At 43.2% G+C, this 16,935-nt stretch overlaps 1 protein-coding gene across 1 annotated transcript; it reads right to left on the reverse strand.

Moving 5' to 3' along the window:
• Nucleotides 1-7,911: 7,911 nt before the first annotated feature.
• On the reverse strand, nt 7,912-14,552 carry LOC110333669 (cathepsin L1). Its single transcript, XM_021215347.2, has 8 exons — nt 14,448-14,552; nt 13,417-13,553; nt 12,408-12,530; nt 12,170-12,316; nt 11,329-11,553; nt 10,974-11,136; nt 9,548-9,665; nt 7,912-8,308 (listed from the first exon to the last, which is right to left on the reverse strand). Exons 2-8 carry the CDS (start codon nt 13,540-13,542, stop codon nt 8,206-8,208), a joined length of 1,005 nt encoding a protein of 334 aa, XP_021071006.1. The 5' UTR covers nt 13,543-13,553; nt 14,448-14,552; the 3' UTR covers nt 7,912-8,205.
• Nucleotides 14,553-16,935: the final 2,383 nt, after the last annotated feature.

Below are 16,935 nucleotides of genomic sequence, written 5' to 3' on the forward strand. Positions count from 1 at the left end.
TGATACTTTTTAAATTTTTTCAATTACTTTTATACTTCATAAATTGAATTTACATATTTTAAAGCACTTTTAGACCTTTACAACTTATTTAAATTTTCTATATACTCAGACCTTTAAAAAATATCTAATTGGACTGGAAAGATGGATCAGTGTTAAGAGCACTGACTGCTCTTCCACAGGTCCTGAGTTCGATTCCCAGCAACCACATGGTGGCTCACAACCATCTGTAATGGGATCTGATGCCCTCTTCTGGTGTGTCTGAAGAAAGCTACAGTGTACTCATCATGTAAATAAAATAACTTTAAAAATTAAAAAAAAAATCTAATCATTTATCATAAAATATAAGTGGTTGGTTATTGAGAACAGGCATCCATGGCGAAACAAGTTTTTCTTATAAAGGAATAGTAAAAAAGAAGTACAAGCCAGGCGTGGTGGCGCACTCCTTTAATCCCAGCACTTGGGAGGCAGAGGCAGGCGGATTTCTGAGTTCGAGGCCAGCCTGGTCTACAAAGTGAGTTCCAGGACAGCCAGAGCTATACAGAGAAACCCTGTCTCAAAAAAAAAAAATACATTGAAACTTTCTTTTATGAGTTTGTCTCCCTCATCAGGAGACCCAAGAGCTCTAGAAAAACGGAGGCCTGGTTTTCTTGTACGGAATTCATTGACTAGGCAGCTGATGTTAAACTGATAAAGCTATAGTTAGTTGCCAACAGCATCAGAGACCTGAGAAGGATACATTATAGCAGGAAGTATAACCTGAAAGGTGTAATCGGCTGCCATATAGGACAGCATTATATCTTCAGCTGCTGCATAGGACAGCAATAGCCTTCACCCGCCAGACCCAGAAGGTCTGAGACATTTTCCTGTGGCAGAGAAACTTGGCAAAACTGACCCACCTTGATGAGGTAGAGTAGGGCAGTCAACCCAACAGTGTCCGCAGTTTGGGCAGGGCTCCAGAGGTAGGCAAGGCATAGGGCAGCTCTTTGTCCAGCAGTTATCCCGATCATAATCCAGGTGGATTAGTCTGTGCCCCATTGTCTTTGGGGGCCCTAGGGTTGCCACCAGGAGTTGGCATTCCTGTCTATCGTGTGAGGTTTTATCCATTTAACACTTGCCCCCATTCATTATTTAATTTATTATCCAGATTGATGCCGATTTCACAGCTTCTCTAGGAGAGGTTTTGGTTTTGGGGTTCAAGAGGGACATTGAGACCAGCTGCCCTTTTAGATAGAGGCTTATCAGAAATACTTACACCACAGACAGCAGTTTGAATGGGGCTCTGGGAGCTCGAGCTGTGTGCCAGGGTTGTGTCCTTTCTTATAGGTTTCAGAGGGGACCTGGTCACATGATTGAGTGGATCACATGACTGCTGAAGACTCCCACAGTTAACTGCTCACAGGCAGTCTCTGAATCTGTTATGTGGGCAAGTTTCAAAAAGCAAGTTGCTTTACTTCTGGGAATCAAGCTACTGTAGTTCAGAATCACCGCTGAATCACTCTGTCTTCCCACAACCTTGCCTTGCTCACGGTGACTCTATACTGACTTCCTATCCTGGAAACAACCTGGCCACCTTGTCTCTCATGTCCCTGTCCCTTCTGCTCTCACCTCCCCACTAACGATTTTAAATGCTGGATTCAGCAGATCTCTGAAAAGTTTTGAGGGTCATCTATTAAGTATACCTGATTTTAAATAAACTTTGTTTATTTAAAATTTAGTTTTTTGCTTTAGGCTTGACTATGGAAAAAATATGGCCAAATAAAACTTGTTTTTGTAAATAAATTATATTTGTTCTTAGCATGACCATAAGTATAATCCTGAACATTATTAAAGAATTTGATTACGTATAAGGTGACTATTAACTTGCATGTCCTTTTAAAAATTTATTTATTTATTTATTTAATGTAAGTACACACTGTAGCTGACTTCAGACACTCCCGAAGAGGGCATCAAATTTCGTTACGGATGGTTGTGAGCCACCATGTGGTTGCTGGGATTTGAACTCAGGACCTTTGGAAGAACAGTTGGCGCTCTTAACCACTGAGACATCTCACCAACCCAACTTGCATGTCTCAATCATGTTTAACAGTTTAGATCACATAGTTTTTTAAAGTTAGGATTTGCATTTTTATCCCTGTTAAGTTTCACCCTTAAAAAAAAATTACAATTTTTTGGATTGACACTCTTTTAGTAATAAAACTTTAGGTTGGTGATTTTATTTCCCTGCTCCTTTCATAGTGCTCCATCACAAATAGAGTTTCTTGTATGACTCAGTTTATCAAAATAGCTCAAGCTTAACCAAGTAGACAAAGAAGCTAGACAGACTTCTTACATCAGGCTCTGTTAGCTGGACTAGACCTTAGGTGAGGAGATGTTCGATGGATGCTTTGCCAGGCTGCATCGTAAGATAGAAATATCCTAGTTTCTAGTGCTAGTGTTTGGTGTACATAGCTGTGGCCCTAACTCTTTAGTTTTTTCCTTTTTCCAAAAGCCTTTATTAGTTGGCAGATGACCCCACTGGATGTTTTGGATTCTAGCCTAGCCACGAGCCTTTCTCAGAGTAAGTTTTTAAGCACAAAAACCACGTCATGGGTTGACATACTTCAGTTAACAAGAACAGTTAGCCAGAAACAGAACTGCAGAAGTAAAAAAGCTGCGTTAGTACATCTGGACTTTTCCAGAACTATGGACTTTGACAGATTAGGTCTCTGTTTTCATTTTGTCTGGTGGTGCCGTTTACAGCATGAATGGTAAGATTGCCTATATTTAAATCTTAACTATCAACCCCCCTGGGTTGTAAGTTTTAAATCAACTTTTGTTACAGATTTTACAATTTTTTTGTTTTGTCTTGTTTTGAGACAGGGTTTCTCTGTCACCCTAGGTGTTCTAAAACTCATTGTGTAGACCAGGCTGGCCATAAACTCAGGGATCTGCCCGCTTTTGCTTCCCAAGGGTTGGGATTAAAGGTGTGTGCCACCACCACCCAGTGATATTACAGATTTTTTTAAAGTTTTTTTTTTTTTTTTTTTTTTTTAAACCCGGTGTGGTGGCACATGCCTTTAATCCCAGCACTTGGGAGGCAGAGGCAGGAGGATTTCTGAGTTCAAGACCATCCTGGTCTACAGAGTGAGTTCCAGAACAGCCAGGGCTCTACCTTGAAACACTGTCTCGAAAAACCAAAAAAAAAAAATTTAGATATATTTATTTTATATTTAATGTATGTGAGTGCACAGTTGCTGTCTTCAGACACCAGAGGAGGACATCAGATACTATTATAGATGTTTACCATGTGGCTGCTGGGAATTGAACTCAGGACCATCTGGAAGATGGAAGAACAGACAGTGCTCTAAACCTGTAAGCCCTGATATTATATATATGTGTGTGTGTGTGTACATATACATATATTAGATTTATTTATTATGCATACAGCAGACCAGAAGAGGGCACCAGATCTGATTATAGATGGTTGTGGGCCACACCATGTGGTTGCTGGGAACTGAACTCAGGACCTCTGGAAGAACAGTCAGTGCTCTTATCCTCCGAGTCATCTCTCCAGCCTGATATAATGGATTTTTAACTATACCCAATAAACTTATAAACATTGAGGTACAGAAAGTTCACATACTAGTCTTACAAATCTTGAGGTTATAGCTTATAGCTTAGCAAAAGTTTTGGGCAATTAAATGAAACCAATGCTTGTTGTTTTAGCCACTTTGCTTTGCCTTTTTTTCATTCAGGTGGCTCTACTGACATAGGACAGAAATTTTAAAATAAGCATGTTTGAGTCTAGAAGTGGGGAGCCATACCTAACCTCAGAGCCAGCTTTTTAATAAACTGTAACAGAAAAAAAACAATATTTCAATATTATCCATATCTAAAAACTGAATCCAGCGACCAGGGGGCAGGACCAGAGCAATGCAAGCAGCAGCAGCAGAAACTGTGGTGGATTTTGGCATGGGCGATAGTGAGTACACAGAGCCAGCAAAAGTGACATGCTGTAGAGGGTGGTTACATTGTCCCAGCTGTGCCATATGGGAGCAGGTGGCAGCCAGAGCTTCAGAGATAGTCCTGGATATAGACAGAGGACAATGCAGGAGAAAGCTGAGAGAAATATTAGTAAGTAGTGCCCACTGGCAGTTGCAGTTGCTCCTTCATCCTTTTGCTTCCTTGGCTCAGCTCAAAAACCTTCCTGAAGGGCTGGTGAGTTGGCTCAGCCGGTAAGAGCACCCGACTGCAATTCCGAGGTCCTGAGTTCAAATCCCAGCAACCACATGGTGGCTCACGACCATCTGTAACGAGAGCTGACTCCCTCTTCTGGAATGTCTGAAGACAGCTACAGGGTACTTACATATAATAAATAAATAAAGCAAAAAAAAAAAAAAAAAAAAAAACCCAAAACCTTCCTGTAACTGTTAACTTCTGTCTTGGCTCTCAGTACCCAAGAACCACACAGATAGTGTAACTTCTTGCTAGTGCTCTGGACAGGAGACAAACAAAACACAGAACAATACACAGGGGGCTGGGAGCTAAGAACCAAGTGGGCTGTGAGACGTTTCCCTTGTGCTATGGACAGGAGTTCATGTGTCTCATTAGATAGTTCACTTTCCTCACAATGGAATCCCAACACAACCAGGTGTCATAGAAAGAACCATACTTACTGGCGGAGACATCCACTTACCGTTTTCTTTTGATAGTGCCGTTTGCCCAGTCAGCTGAACTGAAGGCACGCTCTGGGCCTTGGAAAATCCAGTATTTCCTCGTTAGGCTCCCTTTTCTTCCTTTTGTAGTGGCAACATATCTCTGATGCCATTATATATTGCAAGTATGTTACTTTTTTATTTTGATTTTCCAGGGGTTTACAGTTAAGAGATTGCATGAGACTCTGAACTTCAAACTTTTAAACAATGTTGAGACTATGATAGACTATGAGGGCTTTTGAAGTTGGATCAAATGCATTTAGCTATCAAATGCATGATAGTTATAAGCCTATCAGGGCCAACGAGTTTCACTGTGGTAGTTTGAATAAAAATGGCCCCATAGGAACTAGTACTGTTGAAAGAAGTGGCTTTGTTGGAGGAAATGCCATTAGGAGGTGGTCTTTGAGGTCTCGAAAGCTCAAACCAGTTCTCTTCCTGATGCCTGTTGATTAAAATGTAGAACTCTCAGCTCTTTCTCCAGCACCGTGTCTGCCTACATGCTGCAGTGCTTCCCACCATAAGGGACTGAACCTCTGAACTGTAAGCCAGCCCCAATTAAATGTTTTCCTTCATAAGAGTTGCCACTGCCATGGTGTCTCTTCACTGCAATGAAACCCTAAGACAAAAGGGTTTGATATCACCTAGGAGAAGTTGGGATCCTCTAGAACTGACATAAGTGCCAAACGGCAGCACATGTCTGGACTCTAGCCCTCATGTTCACTGGCCAATCTGACTAGACAAAGTGATAAGCTCCAAGTTCAATGAGAGACCCTGTCTCAAAACATAAGGTGGGGGCTGTTTCGTGGAGCTTAATGATAACCACCTTTGCTCTGGGAAGTAGACCACCCTACCAGCCCCCACCTGCCTTCCCTTCAATTTTTTTTTTCCTCAAAGTGATTTTGTTGCTTGTGTACACAAAAGCATTGATGCCACTACAGCAGAGGCTGTGGACAACTCATATTTCCAATTGAGTGGGCACACCCGCTTAGTCTTATAGTAAGTATCCAGCCAACCGGTGAATTCTGCTATCAGAATCAGGCAGAATTTAGCATCCTTATTCTTTTTGTTCCTCTCAAGGAACTTGATTGCAACTGCTTTTTTAATTAAATGGGAGAGATCCTCAGGGACATCAGGGGCAAGGCCTTTGGACTCAAGGACTCTCGAGATTTTATTTCTAGTCATAAAACTGGCTTGTGCCACACCATGAGCCCCTCACAGGATCACACCTATCTGGGAGTCAGGCCTTTTATTGGCCAATTGGTCAATCTGTTCCTTCACTTCATCAGATGCCAACTTCAGCCACATGGCATGCAACAGGGGGCTGAAGAGAGAGATGACTTTATGGTTTAAGAGTGCTTCCTGCTCTTGTTCAATTCCTAGCACCCAAACACATACCCATATTCCATCCCCAACACTAATCTTAAGAGATGGTATATCCAGTGGGACATTTTCAAAGACTAAAGAAGATCTACCCTGATTGTGGATGGCACCATAGCTCAGGGCTCAGATAACAATAAAAGGATTTGGAAACCAAGAAGTCAGCTGAGCATCAGCCTTCACCTTGCTTCCTGACCTTCTGTGAAACAAACTGTTCTGGTCCTCCCATACCCCATCACCACCATGGATTGTAACCCTCTGACCACTATGACCCAACACGAATCAATCCATCCATTCATCCTTCCTTCTTTCCTTCCTTCCTTAAGCTGTGTTGTCAGGCATTTTAGACAATCTGGTATAAAAGTAGCAAGGCAGAGGCATACAAATGGGTAACTGAAATGCTGAAGCACATTTATCTTGTGGTATTTGTTTACGGACCCTAACACTGAAGAGTGATGGAGTCTTTTCTGGTAGTCAGTTTCTATCAAGGTCCATCTATGAACTCCCTTGTAAAAATTCAGTTTTAGAAAAGAACCCTGCTGAGTCAGACTTTGGCAAGGCTGGCTATGCCCGTGCCCGCATCTACCTCAGGGGCATGCCCATCTCCAGCATTGTCATAATTTAGTTCTCTTTTACTCATGACTTCCCTGTTATCTTCCAAAGCCAGAGAACAACTTTCATGGCCTCACCTGGTTTCTCATGGAGCCTTGAACACATTTCTCCACGTCACCAAATACCTGGATGTTAATCACAACTGCTCCATGTATTCTTTTTTTGCCAATCCTGGGTAGCATGAAGTTTCCCAGGACACTTGGGCATAATGTCAGCCCACAACCCTCCTGCTGTGTATGGCCCTTTCTAGAACTACATAGCAGTATTGTGGTCTTCACTGGCAATGTGGACAGGCACTACTGAAACCACCACTTCAACCTTCCTCCAGTCAGCCTAACATGTAAAACCTGCAAGTTTCTAGAACAGTGGTTCTCAGCGGCTGTGACTCCTTTGACAAACCTCTATTTCCAAAATAAACAAATAAATAAATAAATAAATCTACATTATGATATGTAACAGTAGCAAAATGACGGTTATAAAGTAGTAACAAAATTTTATGGTTTGGGTCACAACAGGAGGAACTATATAGAAAGGTCACAGAATTAGGAAAGCTGAGACTACTGTGTTGAATGATTTACTCATGTTCTTCTGGATTGTCAAGTTTTGCCAGATATGAGACTTGAGACTGCGTATAATATTACATGTTTATCTTAGCCCTTAGAAGGCTGAGGAAGGGAGATCATGGGCTTAAGGCCAGCCTAGGCTACATAACAAGACAGTTTCCAACAATAATATGCTGTGTATTTTAAAAACAGCTAGAAAAGTTCAACAAAGTAATTAAATATTTGATGTAAGCTTATTAGCCCTATCAGATCATTTCGTAGTATACACATCATACCAAAACACATTGTATTGTATTTTATAAACATATGTAATTATATGTCACTTAAAACTAGTGGGGCTAGCAAGATAGCTCAGTAGTAAAAGGCACCTGTGGCCCAGCCCGACACCCCGATTATGATGGCTAGGACCTGCTAGGACCAACACTGTAGAACTGAGTTGTTCTCTGAATTCCACACATTTACCATGTACACACACAAAAAGAAAAAACCATTATCCCAAGCTAGATTCACTTACACATACCTAATCTGATGGGACACTGAGGTAAAATCAGAAGGCTCCAGAGCACCTGTCACCTTTTTCTTGCTGTACGACGACACCCTGAATCAGTATTTAGTCCGAAACATTTGTCAACATATTACACACTGAAGTCCCACATATACACACACACACTGAGCTAAAATTTATTTTTAAGAGGTAAAGAAAGTTTTATCAACCTTTATAAAACAAATATTCCAGACTCAGAATTAAGCACTAAGTGTTCAATATTATAAAGCTGTTTATAACAGGAGTTTTAAGTAGTGGTAACATTTAACCCATGTAAAAATGGCAACAGAATTCAAATCATGACTTGGATCCTCAATGATTCAAGTACCATGGTTTGACTCAATAAGGGTTTGGTCAGTTTTAAGATGAATTCCTTTGGACATAGTGTCCATTAAGTCCTCATTACCGCTACCCATCAATTCACGATAGGATAGCTGGCCGCGGTGGCAAGTCCACAGTGGTTGTCCCTGTCTTTGGCTATTTTGATGTAGCCATCCATACCCCATTCACGTCCCCAGCTGAAAGAGATCCAAGGAGATGAGAGAATTAATAGTTTATACTTAAAAAACAGGAGTGCACTTACCTTTGAGGGCTCTAAGATCTACACATAGAATATACAGAGGCACTCATTCCTGTGGGTCTTCAACTCATTCAACTGCGTGAAAGCAGGAGGCAGACACTGCTACCTTCCTCTATCACTCTCTTACTTTTTTTGATATAGGGGTGGCTCACTGAACATGGAGCTCACAACCCTCCAGTGCCCAGAACTGAGGTTACAGTTGTATTTTGCAGTACATGTGTGAATGTTAGGAATCCAAGCATACATAGGTCCTCATGACTGAGTGGCAAGTACCTTATCCACTGAGTCATGCCCAAGCCCCTCACTTATTTTGAGACAGGGTTATGTGTAACCAAGGTTAATGCCACCAATTCTCTAAAAGCATGACACTAAGGCCAGTGTTGGGATATAGACACGCACCACACCATGCCAGGTTATATGTGGTGCTGAGAATTGAACCCAGAGTTTTGCTCATCGTAGGCAAGCACTTTGCCAACTATGCTACAGACTTAGCTCCCTCTTTTAAGAGGAAAATGAGGCAAACTAGGAGTTTAATAGAAGAGTATGTCTCCACTTCCTGTAATATCTCAATGAAAGATAGTTGTGAAAATCTTAATCCTGACAGGCTTTAAAGGTTCTGAGATATGAGAGCAAAATGCAGATAATGCAGGGAGGTACACAAGCTGTAATTTCTGCTGGTTATCCCTTGTTGAAAACTAGAGAAAAAGGGCTGGTGAGATGGCTCAGAGGGTAAGAGCACCCGACAGCTCTTCCGAAGGTCCTGAGTTCAAATCCCAGCAACCACATGGTGGCTCACAACCATCCGTAAGGAGATCTGATGCCCTCTTCTGGAGTGTCTGAAGATAGCTGCAGTGTACTTACATTAAAATAAAATAAATCTTTCAAAAAAAGAAAGAAAAAAAAGAAAGAAAACTAGAGAAAAAAATAAAAAGAGCATGCTGAAATCATACAGCCTTATTGAAATTTTGGGGCCAAGTTTGGAAATTCACCATTACAAATACGTGTAAGTCTCCCCAACAAGCTTAGTTTAGAATCTTAAATGCAAGTCTTTCACTCTGAATGAGAACAGCTTCCAGGATTTTTAAAATTAAACATCTGTGGACTTACATCTAAATAAACATTGACTCTCCCCAATGAATTCTCTTTTCATTAAAGCATAACATCTAGAGCCTCTTACCTGTTCTTGACAAGCCAGTATTTACTTTTATTTGAATCTGTTCCTTCATATCCATAGCCAACCAACAGAACCCCATGGTCAAGGTTCTTGCTGCTACAGTTGGGTTCATAGTAGATGCCTGGCAGAGAAAAATGAACACTGAATAAGAGGTTCCTGTCACCACAGGACAGAAGCCCATTCTATCCCCCACAACAGGACTGCATCTCAAAATTCTGTGGTGTCACAGATCCCAAACTGTGAAGATAATAGTCAAAATACAGCAGTGGCTATGCTGGGTGCTATGGTGCATGACTTATTCTCAGAACTCAGGAGACAGCCCTCTTTGAGTTCAAGACCAGCCTGGTGTACACAGTTCCAGGCTAGGCAAGGTGACATAGTGAAATCCTATCACAGTATTTGAGATGGAGTTTTATGTAGTCCAAGCTCCTCTCCCAACCTGCTATGTAGCCAAGGATGGGGTAAACTCCCGATCCTCCTGTCTCTGCCTCCTAAGTGTTGGGATTACAGGAATGAATACCATGCCTGGTTTATGTACTGCAAAGATTGAACCAGGGTTTAAAGAATGCTGGGGCCGGGCGTGGTGGCGCATGCCTTTAATCCCAGCACTCGGGAGGCAGAGGCAGGCGGATTTCTGAGTTTGAGGCCAGCCTGGTCTACGAAGTGAGTTCCAGGACAGCCAGGGCTACACAGAGAAACCCTGTCTCGGGAAAAAAAAAAAAAAAAGAATGCTGGGGGAACAATAGCTGAGCTACATCCTCACTCCCCTCAATTAAAAAAATATTCTACTGTTTTAAAGCCTATACTGGTAGGATCCATTTTCTAGCCAGATTAACAATAACCATACCCCTTGGTATACTCTTAAATCTAAAGAAAAAGTTTATTGACAGAAAAGCACTCTCCCTCTTTCCCTCCTTCCCCACTGCATTCTTACAACTGAACCACAGGTTCTTTAAAGCCCAAATTATAGCAATAAAAAAAATCTTTTGGAAAAAGATCCATGTTGGAGGAGATTTATGTAAACTATATTCCATCTATGGAGTAGGTCAAAATAGTAAAAGAAATATTTCAGATGGTGAGATGGCTCAGCAGGGGAAGGAACTTGTTAAAAAGGCTTAGGGGCTGATTCTGGAAGCCACACACAGCGGAAAGAAATGACTCCTGCAAGTTGTCCTCTAATCACACCCCACCCCCACCCGCCCCACGTCTGACCCTCATGAATGCATTAAAACATTGAAAAACAGAGGGTGCTGGAGAGCTGTCTCAACAGTTAAGTGCATTCCCTGCTCTTACAGGGAGTCTGAGTTTGGTTCCAGAACCCATTAGACAGATGGCATACCGAGATCCTTCAGGACTCCCAAGGGCATCTGCACGCACCCCTCCCCCAACACAAATCACCCAAGTGATTTGTGCTAATTCTGACCATTACCTGAACTATAGAACTGGAGAGATGGGTGGCTTGCATCCATGGCCACAGAAATAGGCCCCACAGTCGCCACAGCCTTCATGAGGGCTTTCTCTTGCTGAGGGATATCCACGAACCCCGTGTCGTTAGCCACGGCGAACTCGGCTCTGTATTTACAAGATCCGTCCTTTGAAAGTTAAGGGAGAGACTTGATCACAACTGTTTACCTCTCAGAACATGAGATCCAGAAATAAAGCAGTGATTTGCAGCTCACGGTGTGAGGTCAATGCTCAGAAACCATCCTTTGAAATAGAATGCTGTGAGTTACCCACTAAAGTATGAACTCTGAAAACCACATCTGGTAAAACAAACTAATTACCTTCGCTTCATAGGGATAAGACTCCTCTGAGTCCAGACCTCCATTTTCCTTAATGTACTGGAAAGCATAATCCATCAGGCCGCCATTACAGCCCTGATTGCCTTGAGGGTGAGAACAGTCCACGAGGTTCTGTTCACTCAGTGAGACCAGTTTGCCAGTCTTAAGGAACATCTGTCCTTCTAGGCAACCTGATGCGCTAAACGCCCAACAAGAACCACACTGGCCCTGAAGAGAGAAAAAGGATTATAAGAGAAACAGCACAACAAGCCTTTATATATGCACACTTTTTGTTTGTCTGAAACAAGGTCTCTCTGTGTAGCCCTGGTTGGCCTAGAAATCCACCCTGTAGACAGTATATAGCCTTGAACTCAGAGATCCTCCTGCCTCTGCCTCCCAAGTGATGGGATTAAAAGTGTGTGCCACCCCCCACCACCGCCCTGATATATGCATACTAAAAAAAAAAAAACAAAACAGTAGACAGGAAGCTGGGTAGGGCAAGGTATGCCGGCAATCCACTAGAGATTAAGGCGATTAGGAGATTAAGGATTCTGGGTTTGAGGCCAGGCTGGGCTGGGCTGGGCTAGTAGTGTCAGATCCTGTCTCATTCAGGATCCAAAAGTGAAATAGACCAAAGAGCAGACAAAACACTGGTCAAGGCTAAAGCACAGAGAACAGAGAGTCTCATGGGGCCTGGCTCCTCCCAGAGGAGCGTCTGTCAGTGGATGGCTGCTGGGGGAGGGGAATCATCTTTAGTGATGCTGCACTTCCCTTCCCACCCCCCACATCTCTTTCAAGTGTGGACCCTGGGGATCAAACTCAAGACTTCTCCCAGCCCTCATACCTGGTTCTTCACAGGAGTCACACAACCTTTTTCTCTCCAGTCCATAGTCTTGGGGATCTGAAGCATCAGAGGTTCCTGAAAAAGCCTCCCCTTCTTGTGCTTCTGGTGTCGATAGCCATTCACCACCTGCCTGAATTCCTCATTGGTCTTCCGGGAAAGGCAAAGTAGAAAAGGTGAGATAACTTTGTAGAAAGAAAATGGAGGAGAGGGCTCAGAGTTCGCATCACGTCCCACTCACCATGTCACCAAAAGCGTTCATCTCCATGGTAAAGCCGTGCTTCCCGTTGCTGTATTCCCCGTTGTGTAGCTGGATCATTCTCATGTTCTTTTCCCACACCGCTCTCCTCCACTCTTCCTCATTCTAGAAGCAAGCACAGAACTGTTTTCATTTTTTGTTAATATACAGGGGGAGCCAGATGTTAGTTGGCACAGCCTTTTAATTCCAGAGGCAGAGATGGAGCTGGAGAGATGGCTGTGTTTAAGACTATTTGTGGAAGACTCAGGTTTAATTCTCAGCACTCACATATGTTACTTTTGTCGAGACAGGGCTTCTTCTCTGTCTAGTTTTAGACCTAGCTGTACTGGAACTCACTCTGTAGCCTAGGCTGGCCTCAAACTCAGAAATCTGCCTGCCTCTGCCTCCCAAGTGCTGGGATTAAAGGCGTGTGCCACCACTGCCCAGCCATATGGTACTTTCTAAGTCTAGTTTCAGAATGCACATGATACCCAGACATAAGTGTGGTATATATCACTAGTGACATATATCTCACTAAATAAACCTTAAATTAAAAAAAAAAACCAAAAACAACAACAACAACAAAAAACAATCCATCTTACCAAGTGGACCTACTGGAACAGGGACAGCTACACACTCTGAAAGGCACCACTCCCCCTGAAAACACACCAAGGGATGTATGTGCTCTACTCTGCTCACAATGGGTGTGTGATTGGGCTATTCCTGCTAAGAGCTGGCTTCTAGAGACTACTCTCTGGCTATAAACTTCTGAGGGTTAGAGAGGGGGGTTGTGGGGGGAGAAAGAGGTGGGCAGTGGTGGCACATGATTTTAATCCCAGCACCGAGTTCACAGACAGCATGGTCCACAGAACAAGATCCAGGACAGCCAGGGACACACAGAGAAACCCTGACTCGGAAAAAACAAAAGCAAAAAACAAAACCCAACCAACCAAGCAAACACTTCCAAGGGCAAGGAAGACCATTCTCTTGAGACAATGTAAACACTACAAACCGTGCCATATAGTCTTCTATGCGTGGACTTCCACTGGTGCCACTGTGCACTAAAGGTTTGATCAAATTTTGGAGTAGCTAAGGCTGTTCCCAAGCAGAGGACAGCCAAAAGGAGTAAAAGATTCATGGTTCAAACACCTAGGGAAGAAAAAAGAGGAAATGAGGACCCCACGAAGCTTTTTTCTTCTAAGGACAGTTTCTCATGTAGTTCAGGCTTTAAACTTTTTCAGTGACCCATCTCTCAAGTTTAGGGATTAGATCCATGAGCCACCAGCCCGGCAGTAAATCACTGAGTTGAAGCATCTTTGCACGTGTTAACAAATGTGATTATGAGTGGAGAAAAACAAGTCAGGAATTAATCTTTGGAGGTTACTGGACTCCAGCTACTGAAACAAAAACAGCCTAGTAGTCATTGGAACAGGGATAAACCCTTTTCTCTTATTATAGTGCCACGGTAGTCTTGAGTCTCCCGATATTGTATACCTCAGAATCTTAAGAGGACAACAGGGTCCAGGTCATTTACTGACAAGTATTAGGTGACCTCAAGTGGGCATACAGGAATACCCAGAGGGTGAGCTGCCACCACACACTTTAACGCACAGCTGCAAATCAGTCTGAACTGACTTTACAGAACTGAAGCCTCAAGGCGATGCCTCCTTATGCGATCCCGGTTGGGTTAGGGGGCCAAGCTGGGCCCGGCCGGGGGTGGGGTGGGTGGATGGAAGTCCGCTCCGCCCTCGCGGCCGCCGCCCGCGAATGTTATGGCGGCATAAGGAGCCCTAGGTCCCGTGACCAGCTTCAGGGGGGTCCCGCTGCCCCTACGGGTCCCGGCAGTCCGGAGTCACATGACCTGATGACGACCCCGCTCGGCAACAAGGGCCTTTCACTTCGGGGAGGCCGAGGACACGTCCTCGAGATCCTGGTCCATCCGGGGGTCCCCAGTCCGGGTTGCAGATGCTGTGGTTCCCACACTCTAGATTCCCCTACCCGTCCTTGCTCGGGAAGCCTTTAAAACCGCGGGGGGTCACTCACCTGAGGCGGCTAGCTGCGCACACGAAGTCTGCAAACTCGGACCCCCGGAGGTCGCCGAGGTCCGAGGATCTGGAGGAGCAGCGCGGGGCTCAGGCTTTAAAGCCTCTCAGGCTGCGGCCCCGGCAGGGCCCTCCCCCGCACCGTCATTGGCTGTGCCTGCCTCGGGGCGGAGCCTGAGGGACTCCGGGCACGTGACGCCGCCGGGTCGTAACACGTCCTGTGGTGCAAGCCTTGGGGCAAGGCTGATCCTCTTTGGGGGGTCGACGCCAGCGAGGTGTCTTGATTCTGTAAGATAAGCGTAGGGGAAAAAAAGGCTTCTGTGGAATTTCCACCTCAGCCCTACCTTTCCTTTTGTATTGAAGTTGTAGATTAAAATGTTCAGGGTGGAGAGTTGTATAACCCGTGGTTTCTGTTTAACCCTTAATAATGCTGATGTAAGTGGAAGAAGATCGGAGCGGAGGGCAGAGTCACCTCTCCAGGGTCTGGCTGGACGGGCGTCCATAGAATTTAGAAAAAAACTAGAGATGGGAAAAATAAATCCAGTAAGCGTCCATAGAATTTAGAAAAAAACTAGAGATGGGAAAAATAAATCCAGTAAGATGAGGCCATGATCAGCACGTAGCTTCTAACGCACTTCCTGCCGTGTATATATATATATATATATATATATATATATATATATATATATATATATATATATATATATGGATGGTTCCTTAGGAGCCTTTCTCTCAAGTTTGGTAGAAATTATTTTCGTGGCAGGCGGGGACGCGGGGGGGGAGGGATGTAGGATGGTGGCTTGAAAAGAAAAGAAAAGCGGTTGAGAACGATGGCGACTGTTTTCCTACTCTGTATTATGAATCGTTTTCCTTAGTTTTAAAATGTTTCTTCTGGAATTTGATAAATTCGCCGGAAAAGATATATGTATTTGTTTGAGAAAGGGGTTATAGGGTTTTATAATGTAGAGCAGGCTGGATTTGAAATCACAGGCACCCTGGGTTTGCCTCTCAAGAGCTGGGATTAAAGCTATCTCCGTGCTATCCGCTTTAGTTTTCTCATCCTCACTCCAGAAGAGTAATATTTAAAAGAAGGCTGTAGTTGTGTAGCTTGAAGAAATTACTTGGATAGAGGAAAAATATATATACAGGTATAGGTAAGATTGAAGGAAAATAATTCAAAAAGTGTAATTGTTTTTAGCCATATAAGATTTTTTTTTTCTATTGGCTATTCTGTTTAGAAGTTCATTGAGCTTTATAAACTTTGAGTTTGGTTAATTTCAGTATGTGATTTTTTTAAATTTGTAATGTCTTTTATAATAGTGTTTAAAATATTTTCTGAGACAGGGTTTTCAGTGTAGCCTTGGCTGTCCTGGAACTTGCTCTGTAGATGAGGCTGTCCTCAAAACTCACAGAGATCCGCCAGCCTCTGCCTCCCGAGTGCTGGGATTAAAGGAATGTGTCACCACCTCCTGGCCCCAAAAGAAGTATTTTTTTAAAAAGTGATTTAAAAGGTCATGTTCAGGGCTTGGTGAGATTGCTTAGTGTTAAAGAGTTGCCTGAAGCCAAGCCCAAGTTCTATCTCAGAGATCTATACGGTGAAAGAAGAGAGCCAAAAGTTGTTCTCTGGCTTCTGTATGTGCTGTTGGCACATGCACACCTCCAGAAAATGAGGCTTTTGTTGTGGTGGTGGTTGTTTTTTGAGACAGGGTTTTTGATTCCCTGGCTGTCCTGGAACTCCCTTTGTTGACTGGGCTGTCCTGGAACTCAAAGAAATCTGTTTGTTTCTGCTGAGATTAAAGGTGTGCATCACCATACCTAGCTGCAACATGAGTTTTTAAAAAAGTGTCTAAAAAAAAAAAAACTTTAAAAAGCATATTTGTACTGGGCCTGGTGGCAGATGCTTAAATTCCAGCACTCTAGAGGCCAGGCCAGGCAGATCTCTGTGATTTTGAGCCCAGTCTACATAGTGAGAGCCAGCCAAGGCTACATACTGAGACCCATTTCATAAGACAACAATGAAAAGAGTATTCATTATAGAAAAAAATGGAAAAAATAAGCATTCCTTGTCTCCTCCATAACTATTTTCTAGGTTTTTGGGGTTTTTTTGTTTTTTGTTTTTGAACAAAAAATGAGGTGAGCACAGCAGTTCAGAACCCTCCCTGCTTTTCCAGAGGAAACCAACCATCAGTTCCCAGGACCCAAACCGAAGTTTACAACTGCCTGTAACACTTAACTCCTGGGAGGATATGATGTTCTCTCCTGGCTCCTGCAAGCAACTGCACACTTGTGAGGAACACATAGGCAAATGGACTTACTGTGACTATGTGAAAACATGAAGATGATACAATTTGTGTGCTTATTTAAAAAGAACAAAGTGAAAAAGACAAACTTTCTAGAAACACAGGCAATTATCTACCTACCTACCTACCTACCTATCTATCCATTTATTTATTTTGAGACAGTCTTACTAGATGTATCCCTGCTTGGCC

The sequence above is a fragment of the Mus pahari genome, chromosome 16 (genome assembly GCF_900095145.1).
Source record: "Mus pahari chromosome 16, PAHARI_EIJ_v1.1, whole genome shotgun sequence".
In the NCBI taxonomy this organism is placed as follows: domain Eukaryota; kingdom Metazoa; phylum Chordata; class Mammalia; order Rodentia; family Muridae; genus Mus; species Mus pahari.

What these genes read in the sequence shown, in the direction of transcription:
- LOC110333669 (XM_021215347.2), bottom strand. Translation starts at nt 13,542, where the DNA reads ATGAATCTTTTACTCCTTTTGGCTGTCCTCTGCTTGGGAACAGCCTTA. An exon ending in CTTATCCCTATGAAGCGAAG is followed by an intron (nt 11,137 to 11,328) that starts GTAATTAGTTTG and finishes TAACTTTCAAAG; the next exon opens with GACGGATCTTGTAAATACAG. An exon ending in TACTGGCTTGTCAAGAACAG is followed by an intron (nt 8,309 to 9,547) that starts GTAAGAGGCTCT and finishes GATCTCTTTCAG; the next exon opens with CTGGGGACGTGAATGGGGTA.